Here is a 19,031-nt window from a genome sequence, read left to right as displayed (position 1 = left end):
AGGGCATGATGCCCCCTCCCATAGACTTGCATTGAGGGGCTGTGGCATCACAAGGGAGCGTGGCCGACCCCCGCCACATGCACAGAGTGTTCTGAACGCTGGCCAGCGGAGTACCCTTTTAAGATGGTTATTAGGTTATTAGGTTCTAGGTTATTAGTTCTAATAGAAAAAGGGTCAAGCTGTATGTAAAATTCCAGTAACCTTTACTGATTATGCAACAACTCTGGGCCCTCCTTCTGGTAAATATTCATAATCAATAAATCAATAAAATAATTAAAAAAAGAAAAACAGTGTCACTACTGTATTTGAAATTAGGAATTTTTATTTTGCTATAAAGGGGATATTATCAATAAAATGACCCAAAAGAAAAAAAAATAACTAATTTTGTGCTTCCCAGATTAAAATGCCCACATTTATTATTGTCCTCTTTATCTCCGCTAACGGAAATACATTGCAGAAAGTGCCTTCTCCTAGGAAGTAGTGTTTTTTTAGAAGTGTTTTGAGGGGAAAGATTCAGCAGAGTTTGTACTCTATTTATTTAAATCCCTACTTTAACTATCTTCAGAAGTCCAACATAGTGACTGACATCTTTGTATGCAGAGTCATACATAGAAAGAAGTCAATAACTGAATAGGGCCATCTACTGGGCTATTAAAGATAGAAAGGTGAAGGGATTTATGGAAGTAATACTGAATCTTTTCCTATAAAACTATATATAAATCTGCTTAAAACCTTTGGCTATAAAACATGATAAATGCAAGCCAAATACCATGTTCAAGGTGACGAGTTCCCTTTAAAAGAAACCGAATACAAATAAAAGCTAGAAAATGCCTTGGCATCCACTCTGTACCAAGCGGCTTCTATTCAAAGAATGGAGGGGTTTTGTTTTTATGCATTGTTTTCCCTAGAGCATTCCGATAATTTAACACATTGATAACACGCTATTCTGAGTTTTCCTGATCCCCCATCAGTCTAAAGTTCTCATCTAAGCTCATAAACAAGAGAGAACTTAGCAGATTTGTTTTATTCCTGAACACAATCTGTTGATTCATAGTGCATGGAGGAGCAATTTTAGCTTCAAATGGCAGCGCATAAGATGGATTAGTTGAAGCTGAATTTTGGAAAAAAATGTTTGTATATCAATGGCACATTGGCATCCAAAGCAGATGGTCTGTCTGATCTTTTCTGCTTCTAACATAAACAAAGTCAAGCACTATAACTATTTCTGCATGGAAGATTATGAGACCCATGTAAGTTCATTGCGAAACAACTGTCCTAGTTACAAACAGAAATAACCTTTTTGATTCTACACGTACATTTCATTTGTACATATTGGGGGCATTTATCAAAACTGAACTTGCAGGGAAAATGGTGGTCGGACCAATTAGCGCACGGATTTTGATGAATGCCCGCTGAGCTCCTCTGAATAAATGCTGCAGTGCATTGGGGGGGGGGTGCGACAATTGTATTAAAAGTCGCACGGATCTTTATACAATTGATATAAAGCAGGGTAGAATTGCCCTGTGATTTCCTCTAAACCTGGCCTGTACAACTTTTTTAGGACTTTTCGCAGAAAACTCGCACATGATAAGTTAGTGACCACTGCACAAAGTGATCTAAATCAGATCACTTCGTGGTCATAAATATTAAACAGTCTAAAAGAAATGTGGCAGAAAAGGTCGCACAGGGCCAGTTTGCAACTTTTCCTGTGCTAAATTGAGATGAAAAAAACAGCTTCATAAATTCCACTCATTGACTACAACTATGTATTTACATATATGTAAATGAACCATATTTCTATATTGCATTGACCAACATTGTAATGGGCTCTTTATTTTGGGGAAAATAAGTCAAAAGAGTTCTTAAATCTTTGTATAATTACATAATCCTAACATACTCTAGATACGTTTTATATAGCAACAGTATGTTGCCAGAAAATCTGAATAATGCACAATACTTCTAAATATGGACAGATAGAGTAAGCCCTTATAGGAGTTTTTCCGACTTGCAAAGTTATAACTATCTGATCGTGGGGGAAAGTCTGACTGCTGGAGCCCCCCGAGTCTCCGTTAGAATGGAGCATTGGGTCGCACAATCCGTTCTAATGGAAAACACAAGTCCCTGTTTGTGGAGATCACAATTGTTTAAGCAAGAATAACTTACTGTATTTAAAACAAAAGTGGTGTCTCTTTTGGCTCCAGGCCGTAACATTGTTAGAATTTCACATCTCTGAAAACCAATGAACTAGTAAAGATTTAACAAGCACAAGCAGTAAGATTTCAATGACTACAATATATTTACCAAACTTGTACATATTTTTTTTTCTGGAAATGTAACAGATTTTTGTCAGTAAATCACTCTCATCTGAAGTGAACATATAACCTTCTGTTCTTTAGGGATTTAAAATGTAAGACTTTTGCTCACCTCCCTCATTATCCTTGTTATCAGCACAAGAAGTTTCCATGGCAACATTGCATCCAGACCCTCTCCAGCCGGTCTGGCAGATACACTGCCAGCTGTTCTGACCAAGTGTGCATCTCCCATTGCCATTGCACAGATCAGGGCAGCCATCTGGTTGAAGAAAGGAAGAAGATAAGTATAAAAGATAGCAATCTGGACTAGATGACTGTGGTCTGCATAGATGATAAAATGAATCCATGCCTGAAAATTGATCTTCCATCAGCCACAGCTATGCTTGGTTGGATGCATCTTAAATCAACATTAGGCAGCCATATCAACTATGTACTCTATACTTTAGAAATCCAATATTATTCACTCTTGCCTGTATTAAAGACTCCAGTACAAGCACCAGCCCTATGACATTCAGTCAAATGAGCGCTCAGTTGGGTATAAACATTCTAGAATTATTGTTTAATAGCAACATGTAATTGAACTAAATACAAAAGCTGAAAAAGTGTTTTATTTGACAAAAAAAAGCTATAAATTCCCATCTAGAAAATGAGGCATCTATATATTTTTCTATCTGTCTATCTATCTATCTATCTATCTATCCAAAGGTAGGCAGCCCACCTCAATATGACAAAAGAGTCCCAGGGTGCAGGCAGGCACTTGCAGTCCCAATCGCAGACTGCGTAGACAAATCCAGAGAAAGAACTCCACCAGTACACCCGTCAATTCAAGTGAAGATAGTGAGATTTATTGACTCATGTCAGATACAATGTTTCAACGGCATCACGCCATCTTTTTCAAGCATAGTGCAAAGTTACAACATCCACAATATATCAGGTGTACAATTATATCACCATAAATACTATCAAACATAATATTCAAAACAATTATTATGAACAAGGGACCAATATTCATACATCCCAAAACAAACGGTGAATACAAAATCAAATATTTTTTAACATGTACTTCAAGTTACGTTATTTATGTATTGAATTGTCCATGCCAACATCTATATGTAGGGGAAACTACCTTAGATTTCTGTACCCGCCTCAGCCAACACGGGGTAAAAGCCCGGATGGATTTATCCGTGTCTAAACACTTTGTTGAGGTGGGTCATACGGAAAATGATTTACTACGAATGTCCTACGAATGTAGTTACCGTATGTTACAGTAGTTATAATAAAATAGTTTATAGATACATTTTGGTATTTTTCTGTATATATTTATACATTCATTTTCACATACCGTATATACTCGAGTATAAGCCGACCCGAGTATAAGCCGAGACCCCTAATTTCAACCCAAAATCCCAGGAAAAGTTATTGACTCGAGTATAAGCCTAGGGTGGGAAATACATCATCCCCCCCTGTCATCATCCAGACCCGTCATTAACATCTTCATCATCATCACCGCCTGTCATCATCCAGACCCTCATCATCATCACCTGTCATCATCCCCTTGTCATCATCCCACACATCCCCCCTTCATCATCCCCTTGTCATCATCCCACACATCCCCCCTTCATCATCCCCTTGTCATCATCCCACACACCCCCCTTCATCATCCCACACACCCCCCTTCATCATCCCACACCCCCCCTTCATCATCCCACCCCCCCCCCTTCATCATCCTCTTGTCATCATCCCACACCCCCCCCCTTCATCATCCTCTTCTCATCATCTGCCCTCAGTGGTCTTCAACCTGCGGACCTCCAGAGGTTTCAAAACTACAACTCCCAGCAAGCCCGGGCAGCCATCGGCTGTCCGGGCTTGCTGGGAGTTGTCGTTTTGAAACCTTCGGAGGTCCGCAGGTTGAAGACCACTGCGGCCTTCAACATCATCCAGCCCCCTCTCACCCCCTTTAGTTCTGAGTACTCACCTCCGCTCGGCGCTGGTCCGGTCCTGCAGGGCTGTCCGGTGAGGAGGTGGTCCGGTGGGATAGTGGTTCCGGGCTGCTATCTTCACCGGGGGCGCCTCTTCTCTGCGCTTCCGGCCCGGAATAGAGGCGTTGCCTTGACAACGACGCAGAAGTACGTTGGCAATGAACGCACCTCTGCGTCGTTGTCAAGGCAACGTGACTATTCTGAGGCCGGGCCCGAAGCGCTTAGAAGAGGCCTCCCCGGTGAAGATAGCAGCCCGGAACCACTATCCCACCGGACCACCTCCTCACCGGACAGCCCTGCAGGACTGGACCAGCGCCGAGCGGAGGTGAGTACTGTACAGAACTAAAGAGGGGTGAGAGGGGGCTGGATGATGTCAAAGGCCGCAGTGGTCTTCAACCTGCGGACCTCCGGAGGTTTCAAAACTACAACTCCCAGCAAGCCCGGACAGCCGATGGCTGCCCGGGCTTGCTGGGAGTTGTAGTTTTGAAACCTCTGGAGGTCCGCAGGTTGAAGACCACTGCGGGTGGAGAGTTCACTCGAGTATAAGCCGAGGGGGGTGTTTTCAGCACGAAAAATCGTGCTGAAAAACTCGGCTTATACTCGAGTATATACGGTACATACATTTATATTCATTCTTTTACACTAATAGTGATACACTCGTTAATATTTTTAACCAACTATCCTTTTTTACTCACTATATTTTTATCACATATTTTCCTTTTTTCTATTCATTCATTCATTATTTTAATTTATTTATTTTGTGATATACACTAATTTTGACGATCACAGAGTCACGAATCACATATTTTTTTACACATCTCCTTTACATCTCTCTTTTTTCTTTTTATACACATTTATACGTATAGATTTTTTGGATCTACACAATTTTTATGTGGACAGCAATATGACACTATTCACACTACCATGCGCTATATATGCATTTTAATGCACATGTCACTATAAATTAGATCTATATTGCAATTATAGGTTCTTGACAACTCTGATCAGATCTGGTTACATAACTAATAATGCACATGTTACATTTGATACTACATTGTAATTGCAGTTAAATTATCAATATGGGAATCGCTAGTACGCTTGGCATCCATCTGTCATGTGCGAATGTGCCGGATAAGCCGGCTTGGGTCAGCTGCGATCATGTGACAGGAGTCAGTAATGTGACGGTCACATGACACATGGACGCCGATACGGAAATAGTGAACGCCGTAATGCCGATTATGGGCATTCAGGAGAATACGGATCTGCCCCAGGTATGACTTTGTTTTTAATTTGTTTTTAATTACACTTTATACCTGACACCATAGCAATCGGGAGGAGAGATTCTGAGGAATATGATGATATTTTATATAAGATGAAGTGATCATGTTACTGTATGTAACTCTTTGATGTTTGTTTTATGTAATATGCACTTTAATTGTTTTGAATATTATGTTTGATAGTATTTATGGTAATATTTTGTACTTAATGGGTTGTTAATTGTACACCTGATATATTGTGGATGTTGTAACCTTTGCACTATGCTTGAAAAAGATGGCGTGATGCCGTTGAAACGTTGTATCTGACATGAGTCAATAAATCTCACTATCTTCACTTGAATTGACGGGTGTACTGCTGGAGTTCTTTCTCTGGATTTATCTATCTATCGGTCCTTAGACTTCTATGCAGTATATCCACTCATAATAAATAAATAAGATAGAGATTGAGCCTTCTGAGTAATATCTCATAGGAATTGGTTCCATGATTAAACAGATTCCTACGGGAATAGTATTGTTATATGTTTGTTTTAGGCATATGCACAATTTATTTATCATGCATTATGTCATTTACAGCCACTGAGTTATTATTTTATATTTTATTTAATACTAAATATATATATATATATATATATATATATATATATATATATCTATCTATTTATATATATATATATATATATATATATATATATATATATATATGTGTGTGTGTGTATACCAAGAAGGATAAAATGATTTTTTTGAACAAAATGAACCTTTGCAATTTATATTTATTTATTTTTGATACGTCCCCGGTTGTGACTTGCTCATTGTGATGATTTTAATGCAACAGTTATTTGTCAATAAAGTTCATCTGTTATTCAGTAACTTGGTCTTACTCTAAATTTTTGGTTAAGTGATGTTCCAATAGGCATAATATTTAGAGATGAACGAATCGAACCTGACAAATCCAAATTTGTTACGAATTTCAGGAAAAATTTAATTTGCAACGAATGCGAATATCACGGTGATTCGATTGCGTGAATCGCTTCATTAAACTCCATTTAGTGCGGTACAGGCTCCAGGGCATCTAAAATGGCGGATCCACATGTGAGGACATGGGGCAAGGAACCCTGGGAAGGCGGGAACAAGGGTCGGCGGTATGACCCTGAATCACATGCAGCATGCAGCCTATCAGCAGCCAGCCACCCCTGTGATGTCACAGCCCTATATAATCGGCAGCCATCTTGCGGCCAGTCACATCAGCGTTCTATTACAGAGAGAGAGGAACAAACAGCAGTGTGTTGCACAGAAAAGCATTTTTACAGCAGTGATTCACCTCCCAGTCACATTGGCATTCTATTGCAGAAAGAGAGGGGCAGAGAGCAGTGTGTGTTACACAGAAAAGCATTTTTACAGCAGCGATTTACCTCCCAGTCACATCAGCTTTCTATTGCAGAGAGGGACAAAGAGCAGTGGGTTGCACAGAAAAGCTTTTTTACAGTAGCAATTCACCTCAAGCCCAAATCCAGCCTAGAAGCACTGATATGGAAAGGAGTGCAAGAGAGAGAAAGTGCAATTTTGGCTGTAGTACACAACAACTGAAAACCTAATAGTAGCCAGCCAGTAGGGGTGAGTAGAGCACTAAAAGCATATTGCCTCTATTAAGTGTAACCTGTATGTACATCTAAGTGGTGCACCATTTTCTTCCTGATAAAGTCTTGAGGGCCTAGATACTGTGAAAGGCCAGGCAAAAGTACACACCTGCTGGTGTTGTAGACAAATACTGTTTTAAGTGTACTGGAGCGCACCCTCATGAGTGCATACCACATACATACATCTAAGTGGTGTACCATTTTGTTCCTGTTAAAGTCTTAAGGGCCTAGATACTGTGAAAAGCCAGGCAAAAGTACACACCTGCTGGTGTTGTAGACAAATACTGTTTTAAGCATAGTGGAGCATATTGTACTCCCCTCATATACGCACTAAGTATGTCAGGCAGAGAAGTGCCAGGACATGCAAAGAAGAGTGGCAGGGGCCTAAATTCATCAGGCAGCGGTCACAGCAGACTAGGGGTGAGTGGCAGCAGGAGTCGCAGCAAGAGGCCTGAGCTCCTGATGTCAGCTAGCAGTCGTGTCTCGTCCAGCAAACCATCTGCCATCATCAATTGGTTAACACAGTCATCCACTTCATCACAAGTGACATCTGACACCCCCAGTCAACAGTTGGTGGGTTCCTCAGACACAACCCTCAGTTGGCATGGCCTGGGAGCAGTCCCTGTCCTCCCATTGTCTCTGTCCTATGCTGTTCCCTCCCCCACAGAAGTATCTTATGCTGTGGGTTCAGCTCCAATATTTAGTGAGGATGATCTACTAGAGGACAGTCATCAGCTACTGCCCAGCCAAGAATTGGAGAAGATATCCACTGCTTCCTCCGCTAGGTGGGCAAGTCGTGATGGGGAGAGTGGAGTGGGAGGTGGTGTTGTGAGCGTTCAGGCTCATGAAGCAGACACTGTTGAAGAACCTGAGGAGGTCATCTGTGATGTGCAGACACAACTTGATGATAATAAAGCCAATCGCACTTGGGAGCTGGGTGCAGAAGGGGCTTCATCATTATCAGGAGAAGAGGGTTGCAGGTTGCCCGTGAGGCAGCAGCTGAGCCAGCAAGGTGGAAGCATGGTTGGCAGTCAGCATGGTGGCAGAAGTGGAAAGTCTGGAGCCAAACGTGCTCTTGGCAGCCTACCTTCCCGGGAGGTAGTGGAACAGGGGTTCCTGTAGTCGGTGGCAGTAGCAGACAATCAGTGCGGACTGTTGGTGGGAAAATCAGCTACTCGGCGGTGTGGCCGTTTTTCATCAAGCACCTGGAGGATGTTAACCTGGCCACATGCAAGATGTGTCGGCAGAAAGTGAAGCATGGCTAGGGTCCCAATGTTGGCACCACGGCCCTGCGTAAACATATGCAGTATCACCATAAAGCGGCCTGGGAGAACCGTGGCTCTGATGTGGTGGTCCAGCCTGTTGCATCACCCAGTGACACGCCACTCCCTGTTTCAGCCAGCTAAGATTCCACCACCTCAGCTGAAAGGAGCTGTGTGTCATACCCAACTTCTGTCGCTCCAAATGCTTCTGCTCCTCCTACTTCGAATCAGTCATTCCGCCAGCAATCAATTGAACCCATGTCCAAGAGACAACAATATGCGCCCACTCATTCAACGGTGCAGAAGCTGAATGTGCTCCGGTCTAAGTTGCTGGTGCTTCAGTCCCTCCCTTTTCAAGTGGTGGACTCTGCACCTTTCAGAGAACTGATGGGTTGTACCGAGCCAAGGTGGAGAGTCCCAAGCCATCATTTCTTTGCGATGAAGGCAGTACCAGCCCTACACAATTTTGTGGAACAGAAGGTGGGCCAGTCCTTGAGCCTGTCGGTGAGTACCAAAGTGCAGGGGACGCGTGTGTAACTGCAGTCAGGGACAATACATGTCCTTTACGGCCCACTGGGTGAATGTGGTTCCTGCACAGCCACAACAGCAACTTCATGCTCTCAGGCTATTGGTCCTGTGACAGTGTGTGCTTCGCCTCCTCATCCTCCACCGTGTCCTCAGCCTCCACTGTTCTTCACATGGTTTGCCTTGGCGAACGGAGTCACACTGGGGAGGAACTGCTAAAAGTCATTCATCAAGAAATCGAATCATGGCTTTCTCCATGAAAACTGGAAATGGGAACCATGGTGACTGACAACGGGAAGAACATCTTGTCTGCGCTGCGACAAGGAAGCCTGAGCCATGCACCCTGCATGGCACACGTGTTCAATCGGGTTGTCAAGTGGTTCCTGAAGTGTTCCCCTCAACTGCATGACATTCTAACAATGGGAAGGAAACTTTGCATGCATGTCAGCCACTCGTACACTGCAAAGCATACCCTACTTGAGCTGCAGTGTCAGAACGGTATCCCCCAACATAGTCAGATTTTCGCCAGGATTATGGTATGAACAACGTCATTCCACTACTTCAACACGTGTTGGAGACAATGGCTGGTCAGGGCACTGGAGACGTAACACCTACATCTCACGGCCACATGAGCCCTTTGGGGCTGAACTGGAGGAGGAGGGGGAGGGGCACAGTGGAGCACAGTTTAGTTTTTATGCACACTAACACTTTTACAAAAGATAAACATAGAGGACACTTCGAATATGCAGGTTTTCAGGCGCTGACCAAGGAGAAAAAGCTGAAGCCAGGTAGGTAACGAACGGGTTTATTCCCATGCGACGCGTTTCACCGCGCTAGCGCAGTTTCATCAGGCATTCATTATGCCTGATGAAACCGCGCAAGCGCGGTGAAACGCATCGCATGGGAATAAACCCGTTCGTTACCTACCTGGCTTCAGCATGGGAATAAACCTGTTCGTTACCTACCTGGCTTCAGCTTTTTCTCCTTGGTCAGCACCTGAAATCCTGCATATTCGAAGTGTCCTCTATGTTTACCTATTATCTTCAGGAAGGCTGCAGACCTCCACTATCCTAATCAAACGTGTCTCCTTGTTGTGTGGGTTTTTGCACAACCTAGCAGGGTGAGCCTCATACTTTACAAGGGAGCGCCTGTTTTTTCTTTTGTTTTACTTTTACAAAAGAGGCTGTTTTCTTCTGCCTACCTGCCTCAGCTACTATTCTGATTCTGCCACCTGCCTGATGCCACACAGTTCTCCTTTTTTCAGCCACCTTCGTCACCGGGTACTGGTATTGCCTCCCACCACACCACTCTGTCACCGGGTGACTTTCTCCTGATGCAGCTGCTGCCACCTCCAGGCTGTCTCATTCTGCCACCATTTGTTCTCCTCGTGCTCATGCCACCTCAAGGCGGTCTCATTCTGCCACCATGTGTTCTCCTCATGCTGATGCCAGCTCAAGGCTGTTTCATTCTGCTACCATATGTTCTCTTCATGCTGCCTCCAACTCCAAGCTGTGTCATTCAGCCACTATATGTTCTCCTCATGCTGCCTCCAACTCCACTCTGTGTCATTAAGCCACTATATGGTCTCATCATGCTGCCTCCAACTCCAGGCTGTGCCATTCAGCCACTATATGGTCTCCTCATGCTGCTGCCAACTCCACGCTATGTCATTCAGCCTCTATATGTTCTCCTCATGCTGCCGCCACCTCCACGCTGTGTCATTGTGCAGCTCTGCGACAGTGATTCTAATAGTGACGCCTCTGATCTGCATGTTATACTGAATAACAGTATTATTTCAGTAACCCAGCACGCACCCTATGTGTGTTACAGCAAGGCAAAGTGTTCTACACCCCTATTGAGGCTCACTGTCAGCCAGATATAGCAGTTTTTAATAGTGATTTGCTGTGAATAAATTCGGACAAAATAATTTTGGGGGAAAATTCGGCGAATCGGCCAAATGAAATTTTTCAAAAATTCTCTCATCTCTAATAATATTATTTGGAGTGGGTTGGTCATTAAACAAAATGTATGCTGGAGCTACAGTACAATAAAACAGTAAGGTTATTTTATTTCCAACCGGAGCCTGATTTTAAAGTGTATAATTTACATGTATCCTGCCTTGTTCTTACCCTGTAATAATCACAAGTGAGTAGGTGATTTTATTGCTCCAACACCTGGGAAAAAGCAGAACTCTGTTACTACCACCAGTTTGAACCTTCGAGCTTTTTATGTGCAATGTCACATGTATTCGCCGCACTATAGTAACTGGGCTAGATAATTATAAATAATTATAATGATGCTAAGCTAGTGCCTGCAGTCCGTGTATAGAGACAAATGATTTCATGGCGCGGTGTAGTTATAATGTGAATATTGCAGAAAATTACGGGTTTGCGGTGTACCAATAAAATCCACTACTGGGCATAAAATACAAGGATGGTATAGGTAGAAAACATTCTGCTACTTCAAACCAAATAGTCTAGAGTGTAGAAGTGAAGAGGTTATTGCCATCTGAGGCACACAACTTATTCATGTAAGCAATTGTGCTCATCTTTATTAATGTCCTGGCAGGCTTACTATATATTAAAGGGGCACTCTGCTGCTCAGCGTTTGGAACAAACTGTTCCGAACGCTGGAGCCAACCCCAGGAGCTTGTGATGACATAGCCACTCCCATCATGATGTCATGCCCCTCCCCCTCAATGCGAGTCTATGGGTGGGGGCGTGACAGCCTTATGGGGTGGCTATGACATCACAAGCTCCCGGCGCTGGCTCCAGCGTTCGGAACAGTTTGTTCCAAACGCTGGGCAGCAGAGTACCCCTTTAAACTGAGCACCAGTATTCTGCATGCTGCTTTACAACAATACTGAATACGTTGTACTATTTTAAAGAGTCAATTGTGCTATTATTAGAATTATATATTTATATAGTTACACTGAGTTAGTGAAGCCAAACATTTACATTTTGAAAATCAAAACTGCCTGTGCCAAAATCTGTTGCAATGTTCACGCAAAAAGTGGCAAACATGACTTACACCACATACTCAATGTGTTTTAGATACTTTGGGTGCATGGTTAACTGGACAGTGATTGTAAACTTACACAATGCAGTCATTTAACAGTGGTTAAGGCAGTTTAAAAATACAGTGTATCTTTAAAACTGTATCGTCTAACTTTTAGACCACTTTTAACTCCTTCAGGACAAAGGGCGTACCGTGTAACACCGGATCAGTCCCGGCTGCTAATGATAGCCGGGACCCTGGGCTAATAGCGTGCGGCACCGATCGTTGTGCCGCGCGCTAGTAACCCTTTAGATGCGGCGATCAAAGTTGATTGCCGTGTCTAAAAATGAAAGTAAACGCTTCCCAGCAACTCAGTCGGGCTGATTGGGACATCGTGATAAAATCACGATGTTCCGATCGGCTAGCACGTGAGCGGAGACCCCCTTACCTTGCTCCGTCGCGTCCGATCTGCATTTGATTGCTCCAAGCCTGAGCTACAGGCTTGAGCAATCGAGCCCCTATCTCGCTGATCCATGCAAAGCTATGGCTTTGCAGGGATCAGCATAAGAGATCAGTGTGAAGAAAAAGTTAGCAAAGGTCATTTAACCCCTTCCCTAATAAAAGTTTGAATCCCCCCCCCCTTTTCCCATAAAAAAAAAAACTGTGTAAATAAAAATAAAAATAAACATATGTGGTATTGCCGCATGCGGAAATGTCCGAACTATAAAAATATATAATCAATTAAACCGCACGGTCAATGGCGTATGCGCAAAAATAGCATATTTTTGGTCACTTTTTATATCATGAAAAAATGAATAAAAAGCGATCAAAAAGTCTGATCAATACAAAAATGGTACCGATAAAAACTTCAGAACACGGCCTGTACTGGGAAAAATAAAAAAGTTATAGGGGTCAGAAGATGAGAATTTTTAACATATAAATTTTCCTGCATGTAGCTATGAATTTTTCCGAAGTACGACAATATCCAACCTATATAAGTAGGGGATCATTTTAGCTGTAAAGACCTACAGAATAAAGATAAGTTGTTATTTTTACCGAAAAAGGCACTGCGTAGAAGCGGAAGCCCCCAAAAGTTGCAAAATTAAAAATTTTCTTCAATTTTGTTGCACAATGATTTTTTTTACCGTTTCGCCATGGATTTTTGGGTAAAATGACTAATGTCACTTTAAAGTAGAATTGGTGGCGCAAAAAATAAGCCATCATTTGGAATTTTATGTGCAAATGTGTTATGATTTTTAGAAGGTGATGAGGAAAAAATGAAAATGCAAAAATGGAAAAACCCTGCGTCCTTAAGGGGTTAAATTGGCTTACCTGTAAGCTAGAAATGTGCATCAACATTTCGGTGTACGGTGTTGTTTTTAAAGGGGTACTCCACCCCACACATCTAATTCCCTATCAAAAGCATAGTGGATAAGATGTCTGATCGCGGGGATCCCGCCGCTGTGGACCCAAGTGATCTCGGCTGCAGCACCCTGCTGTCATTACTGCACAGAGCAAACTTGCTCTGTGTGTAATAACGGGCGATACAGGGGCCTGAGCATTATTATGTCACGGCTCCACCCCTTGTGACATCACGGCCCCGCCCCCTCAATGCAAGTCTATGGGAGGGGGCGTGGCAGCCATCACGCTCCCATAGACTTTTATTGAAGGTGCGGAGCCGTGACATCACGAGGGGTGGAGCCGTGACGTCACAATGCTCTGGACCCTGTATCGCCCCTCATTACGCACAGAGGGAGTTTTCTCTGTGCAGTGATAACAGCGGGGTGCCACAGCCGAGATCTCAGGGGTCCCCAGCGGCATGAACCCCCGCGATCAGATATCTTATCCACTATCTGTCTAGGGGAGGAGTACCCCTTTAAAGCCATGTCTATTTCCTACTAGACCCCACCTCTTTGTTATACATGACACACACCTCTATTTTAAGGGGGCTAATTTTGTTTGAAAATTGGGTCTTATAACACATGTGTATGCTTTTTGGTGCAAATATTTTAAGGGGGCTAACTTTGTTTGGAAATTGTGTTTTATAAAACGTGTGTCAGCTTTTTGGTGCAAATAATGCCAAGATTCTGTTGCACACATTTATTTATCTCCACCAATATAAGAGTTTTGTCTGGAGTGTTCTTTCAACAAGTTTTACTTTTTGAATGTGTTCTTAAATTACCTTTTAAGTATTTCTCCCAGTATTTACTTTACCTGCAATTTTCAATGTTAGAATGGTTTTTGGGCACTCTTTGCTTTTTGAAAGAAACATCTAATGCACAAACTTATTAACATGTGCATCACTAAGTAATGTACTGGATACTTGTGCTAAACTAGTTTCAAGAGACAAAGCTCGGCAATGGACTGAACTCAAGCTGGGGTCATAGAGATGCAGCATGAAGTGGTTGAACCTCAGGTTGAATTGTAGAATCTAATGTGATTACGTACAAGCAAAATGCGATTTTCAGAAAAAGGACATTTAATGGAATAATAATATAGATACTGTCCAGCCTCGCTGCCACTTGATGGTAGGTAAAGTGAGTTGTTTAAGTGTTAAGCGCCTACTGTGATCTGCCTGTGCTGGAGCTTCCCAACTGAGAAGATCTCTTTGCTTGGTGACCTAATTGTCGCTGAGAGATGCCGTTTATAAAGCAAGTCAATGAGACCTAGAAGTTGTGGAGTATGGCGAGCACCTCGAATGTCTTTTATGTTACAAAAGCACTTTAAATGGTTTAGGAATGATTTAATTCTTTGTGCAACACTTCACAGACTAAGAGTTATTCCGCTTGTAAGTTAGAACTGATTATGCTTGATTTTATTGTTGTTATAATAAAAGAAGGAGTCTATGAAAGATAGATCAATGCCTTCAAACGACTAACTTCTCAGAGAGCTATTCAACCAGAACCATTTTCACATAATTACTATGGCAAGTAGAACATTCTCTGCGCATTGTGTTAATATGTACTCTATTCTTTGATCATTATCTCTGAAGACAAATGCTTCATTACCAGCGAACCCTCCGTATGGATAAATGTTATGGATTAGATGTTACATGGCAGTGTTGGTTTAATGCAATTTTGGGGTAACACGTACTTTAATGTACAAGCCAATGTTAGCATAAATTTTATACATGTAGATGTGGCTGATGTTCTTTTCATTGACATCTACAGCATCTTAACAAAAAAAATAAGACTGTTAGGCTAGGTTCACATTACAATTTGTGCCTTCGAGACACTGATACATTGGGAAACTGACATGTCAATGTATTTGTGCTCTTACAGACATGGGCTCAATTCATTTCAATGGCCAAAGCGTAGTCAGCTAGTGACTACGTTCTGGTAATATTTTAAACATATAAAAGTTTTGGCTCTTAGTCGCATGGGTGAGTGTCTTTAAAAAAATTCTGGGATATTGTTTGTATGCATATGGGAGATATCTATCGGCTTATAACATGCAGTATGACATGGCCCATTGGGGTTTATAAATGTTTACATACATCATGGACTGCCCCAAGCTATATATATATATGTATTCTATAATATAGGATCTATGCACTTACTGTGGCTTTTATTACTGATAAGACCTGCAGTTATTATACATTACAGTGTTTTTCTAGCAGTGTTGGATTTTTGCTATTTATTTCACATTACAATTGTGTTGTTGTCTTTTTTTTAGCTATATGGAAAATAAGGGTGTATTTTAATTATACTAGTACATGGTCTATAGGACTCAGTATTTTTACAGTGTACAATATATTAAGTTGACTTTTCACTATAATACTATATCTGGTAAGTCCGTAGATTACGATTTAGCACTGTTGTCTAGTAATATTGGGCATAAATGGTTATGCTGCGTGGGACCCTTTGTATTAAAACATTGTATATATACAGTACAGTGACCCCTCGACCTACGATGGCCCCGACATACGATCATTTCATGATACAATGGCCTCTCAGAGGCCATCGCATGTTGAAGGCAGCATCCACATACGATGCTTTTGTATGTCGGGCCATCGCATAAACGGCTATCCGGCAGACTGCTTCAGCTGCCAACGGATGACCATTTACGGTGCCCCCTGTGGTCCGCTGATGATCACTTACCTGTCCTTGGGGCTCCGGCACGTCCTCTTCAGGATCCCCTGCATCGTCGGCACTCTCCATCGTCATCATCAAGTCGCTGCACACGCCGTCGCTTCATCCAATAGGAGTCGCGTGCGTATCGAAGTGATGGCGGCAACGGAGAGCGAGGATGCCAGGGAAGCAGAGGCCTTGCCGGAGCGTCGGGGACACCCCAGGGACGCGGCGACAGCGATGGAAGGCAACATCCAGGGCAGCGGTGACGGTCCGGAGCGGTGGAGACACGTGAGTACAACCTCCAATACCAGTGGTCTTCAACCTGCGGACCTCCAGATGTTGCAAAACTGCAACTCCCAGCCTGCCCGGACAGCCGTTGGCTGTCTGGGCATGCTGGGTGTTGTAGTTTTGCAACATCTGGAGGTCCGCAGGTTGTAGACCACTGTCCTATACTTTACATTGCACAGATCCCTCAACATACGATGGTTTCAACAAATGATGGTCCATTTGGAACGGATTACCATCGTATGTTGAGGGACCATTGTATACTATTTGTGTATGCATATGTGTGTGTGTGTGTATATATATATATCTATAGAGAGAGAGAGAGATACATGACACTTTTGAACATTGTAGATGTGCGTTTGTACAGATAGAGACATCTATTTATATGGTTAAGCATTAATATTAATTCTCAGAAGACTTTGTAGGTTGTAATGTAAGTATAGTATATTTATTGTGATACATTTAGGACAATCCCTTGAGTACAAAAATGATATACTAGAAAATGATATTGTGCAAATATATGTATAGCTAAGGCTCTGTTCATGGTATTTGTTACAATAGAAATTATGACTGCAATACATTTTACCAACCCATAAAAATAGAACCTCTGTCAATTTTAAATGACCCAACAATCTTTCTATCTTGGCTATACTGAAACAACCTTTACTGTTACTGTTTTCACTACCATTTCGTTGGTAGAACTTTAAAATGTAAGCTCTTAAGGTAAATTTGGAACAAGGAGATGAAGTGAAATAATTTAGCTGAAATATTTTTTTTTTAACTGCAAACCCACGTGTACTTTTAACTGGATTATTTCTTCTGAATAGTCTCAAATGTCTAGTCACAGGAACACTTCACACAAGCTCTGATATAAATCTTTGGAGGAATGTAAAAACAAAAATGTTTGCTTCTTTTAGATAGGGCAATAGAATAGTGCAGATACTTGTCTACTGAAACACTCATTTGTGCCATTGGGAATGTCTGTAATGAACCTAATAAAATCTGTCTGCCAGTGTTTGGGCTATAATGGGCCAAATCAATGACAACTGTAAGCAAAACGTAGGCATAATATGGTGTTAAGTTATAGTTTTACAGATAAAATGTAAAGACGCACCCATATCCTGAGTTATTAGTTTTCTGTTTTATCTTAGAGTTTCATATTTCTCATGAGTAATTTAGGCAACAAAAATTTCAAGAGGAATTAAAGAAAAATGGTCATCTGTTCACCCACACTAAACCCAATACACTGTCCCTCCGAAGATTGGCAGCCATCTTCAGTGAATTGCACACTGGAGGCGGGCCCGCCGGCTCAATTTGAATATTCATTGTCACGGGTCACGCGCAGCACTCACATGACCCGCAACAATGAATATTCATATTGAGCCAGCAGGCCCGCCTCCAGCGCGCAATTCACTGAAGATGGATGCCGATCTTCGGAGGGACAGATCTCTGAGGTGTCAGTATGTATTTAATCCATTAACCCCTCATTGGTCTCCTGTTCCCCCACACTATAACCCAGTGTATTGGGTTTGGTGTGGATGAACAGATGACCATTTTTCTACAAGGAAGAGGAAAGTGGTGCATTCTGGGTACGTGCAAGGAAAATTGGATTTTAGCTCATATCTAATAAGTTATTTGATGACAGGAATGATCTATATAGGACTGAGGCTAAAAACAATTAAAGGGTTACTCCGGTCAACGTGTTTTTCCGTTTTTGACTTACTCTATTTGTTTTGTTTCATTTCTATTCTTGTTGTTTAGCCTACTCTATTTCCGTTCGTTCTTGTCTTTTTATCCCCCACTTTGTTTTCCTAACTTTGCTACTATTTCCTGTTTCTTGCTGTGCTGAAAACTACAAATCCCAGCATGCCTCATGCCTTGCTGGTTTGGGGCGGCTCCTTTTTTTTTTGTTTGTTTGTTCCGCCCTTTACCCACCCTACTATTTTCCCGGGTCAGCCCCCTTATACACAGCAAACTAATATAATCAGCCTTGGTTGGGATACACTGTCATACACACACAAAAGGGACTACAAATCCCAGCATGTGTCATTCAGGAGTCTTCAGTCTGTGGTATAACACCAGCATGCTGCCTCTGTAGTCTCCTGGGGGTTGTAGTTCACCACACCACTGTAGGGCATACACCAGTGTTTCCCAACCAGGGTGCCTTCAGGTGTTGCAAAACTACAACTCCCAGCATGCCCTGACAGCCTTTGGGCATGCTAGGAGTTGTAGTTTTGCCACAGCTGGAGGCACACTGGTTGGGAAACACTGGTGTAACAAGATGTGTATGCTGAATAGGCTAGAACAGTGTTTCCCAACCAGTGTGCCTCCTGCTGTTGCAAATCTACAACTCCCAGCATGCCCAAAGTCTGTCAGGGCATGCTGAGAGTTGTAGTTTTGCAACAGCTGGAGGCACACTAGTTTGTAAACACTAGCATACACACACAACAGGGACTAAAACTCCCAGCATGTGTCATTCAGGAAAAAAAAAAAGCCATCACATCTTGTCCACAACAGACTCAGAACTGTGGACAACGGTAAAAGAAAACCCTCTGAACTACAGAACTTCCTGCCCAACAAACAGGTAAGAAAAACACATACATGCTAACAAAACATATAACACATGTATATTGCAAAAAAACTAAACTTACAAAGAAGATGCCATAAAGTCAAAAAAAATTTACCAC

At 42.3% G+C, this 19,031-nt stretch overlaps 1 protein-coding gene across 12 annotated transcripts in view; it reads right to left on the bottom strand.

Moving 5' to 3' along the window:
* The window catches only part of TENM2 (teneurin transmembrane protein 2), a 2,592,228-nt gene that overhangs the window by 162,066 nt on the left and 2,411,131 nt on the right, over nt 1-19,031 (bottom strand). For all 12 annotated transcript variants that reach the window (XM_056575104.1, XM_056575105.1, XM_056575107.1 and 9 more), the window contains one exon: nt 2,425-2,571. In XM_056575104.1, coding sequence (XP_056431079.1) covers nt 2,425-2,571 — 147 coding nt within the window. The remainder of the gene's footprint in view (nt 1-2,424; nt 2,572-19,031) is intronic.

The sequence above is a fragment of the Hyla sarda genome, chromosome 4 (genome assembly GCF_029499605.1).
Source record: "Hyla sarda isolate aHylSar1 chromosome 4, aHylSar1.hap1, whole genome shotgun sequence".
NCBI classification, from domain to species: domain Eukaryota; kingdom Metazoa; phylum Chordata; class Amphibia; order Anura; family Hylidae; genus Hyla; species Hyla sarda.
This window is presented reverse-complemented; position numbering and strand designations above follow the sequence as displayed.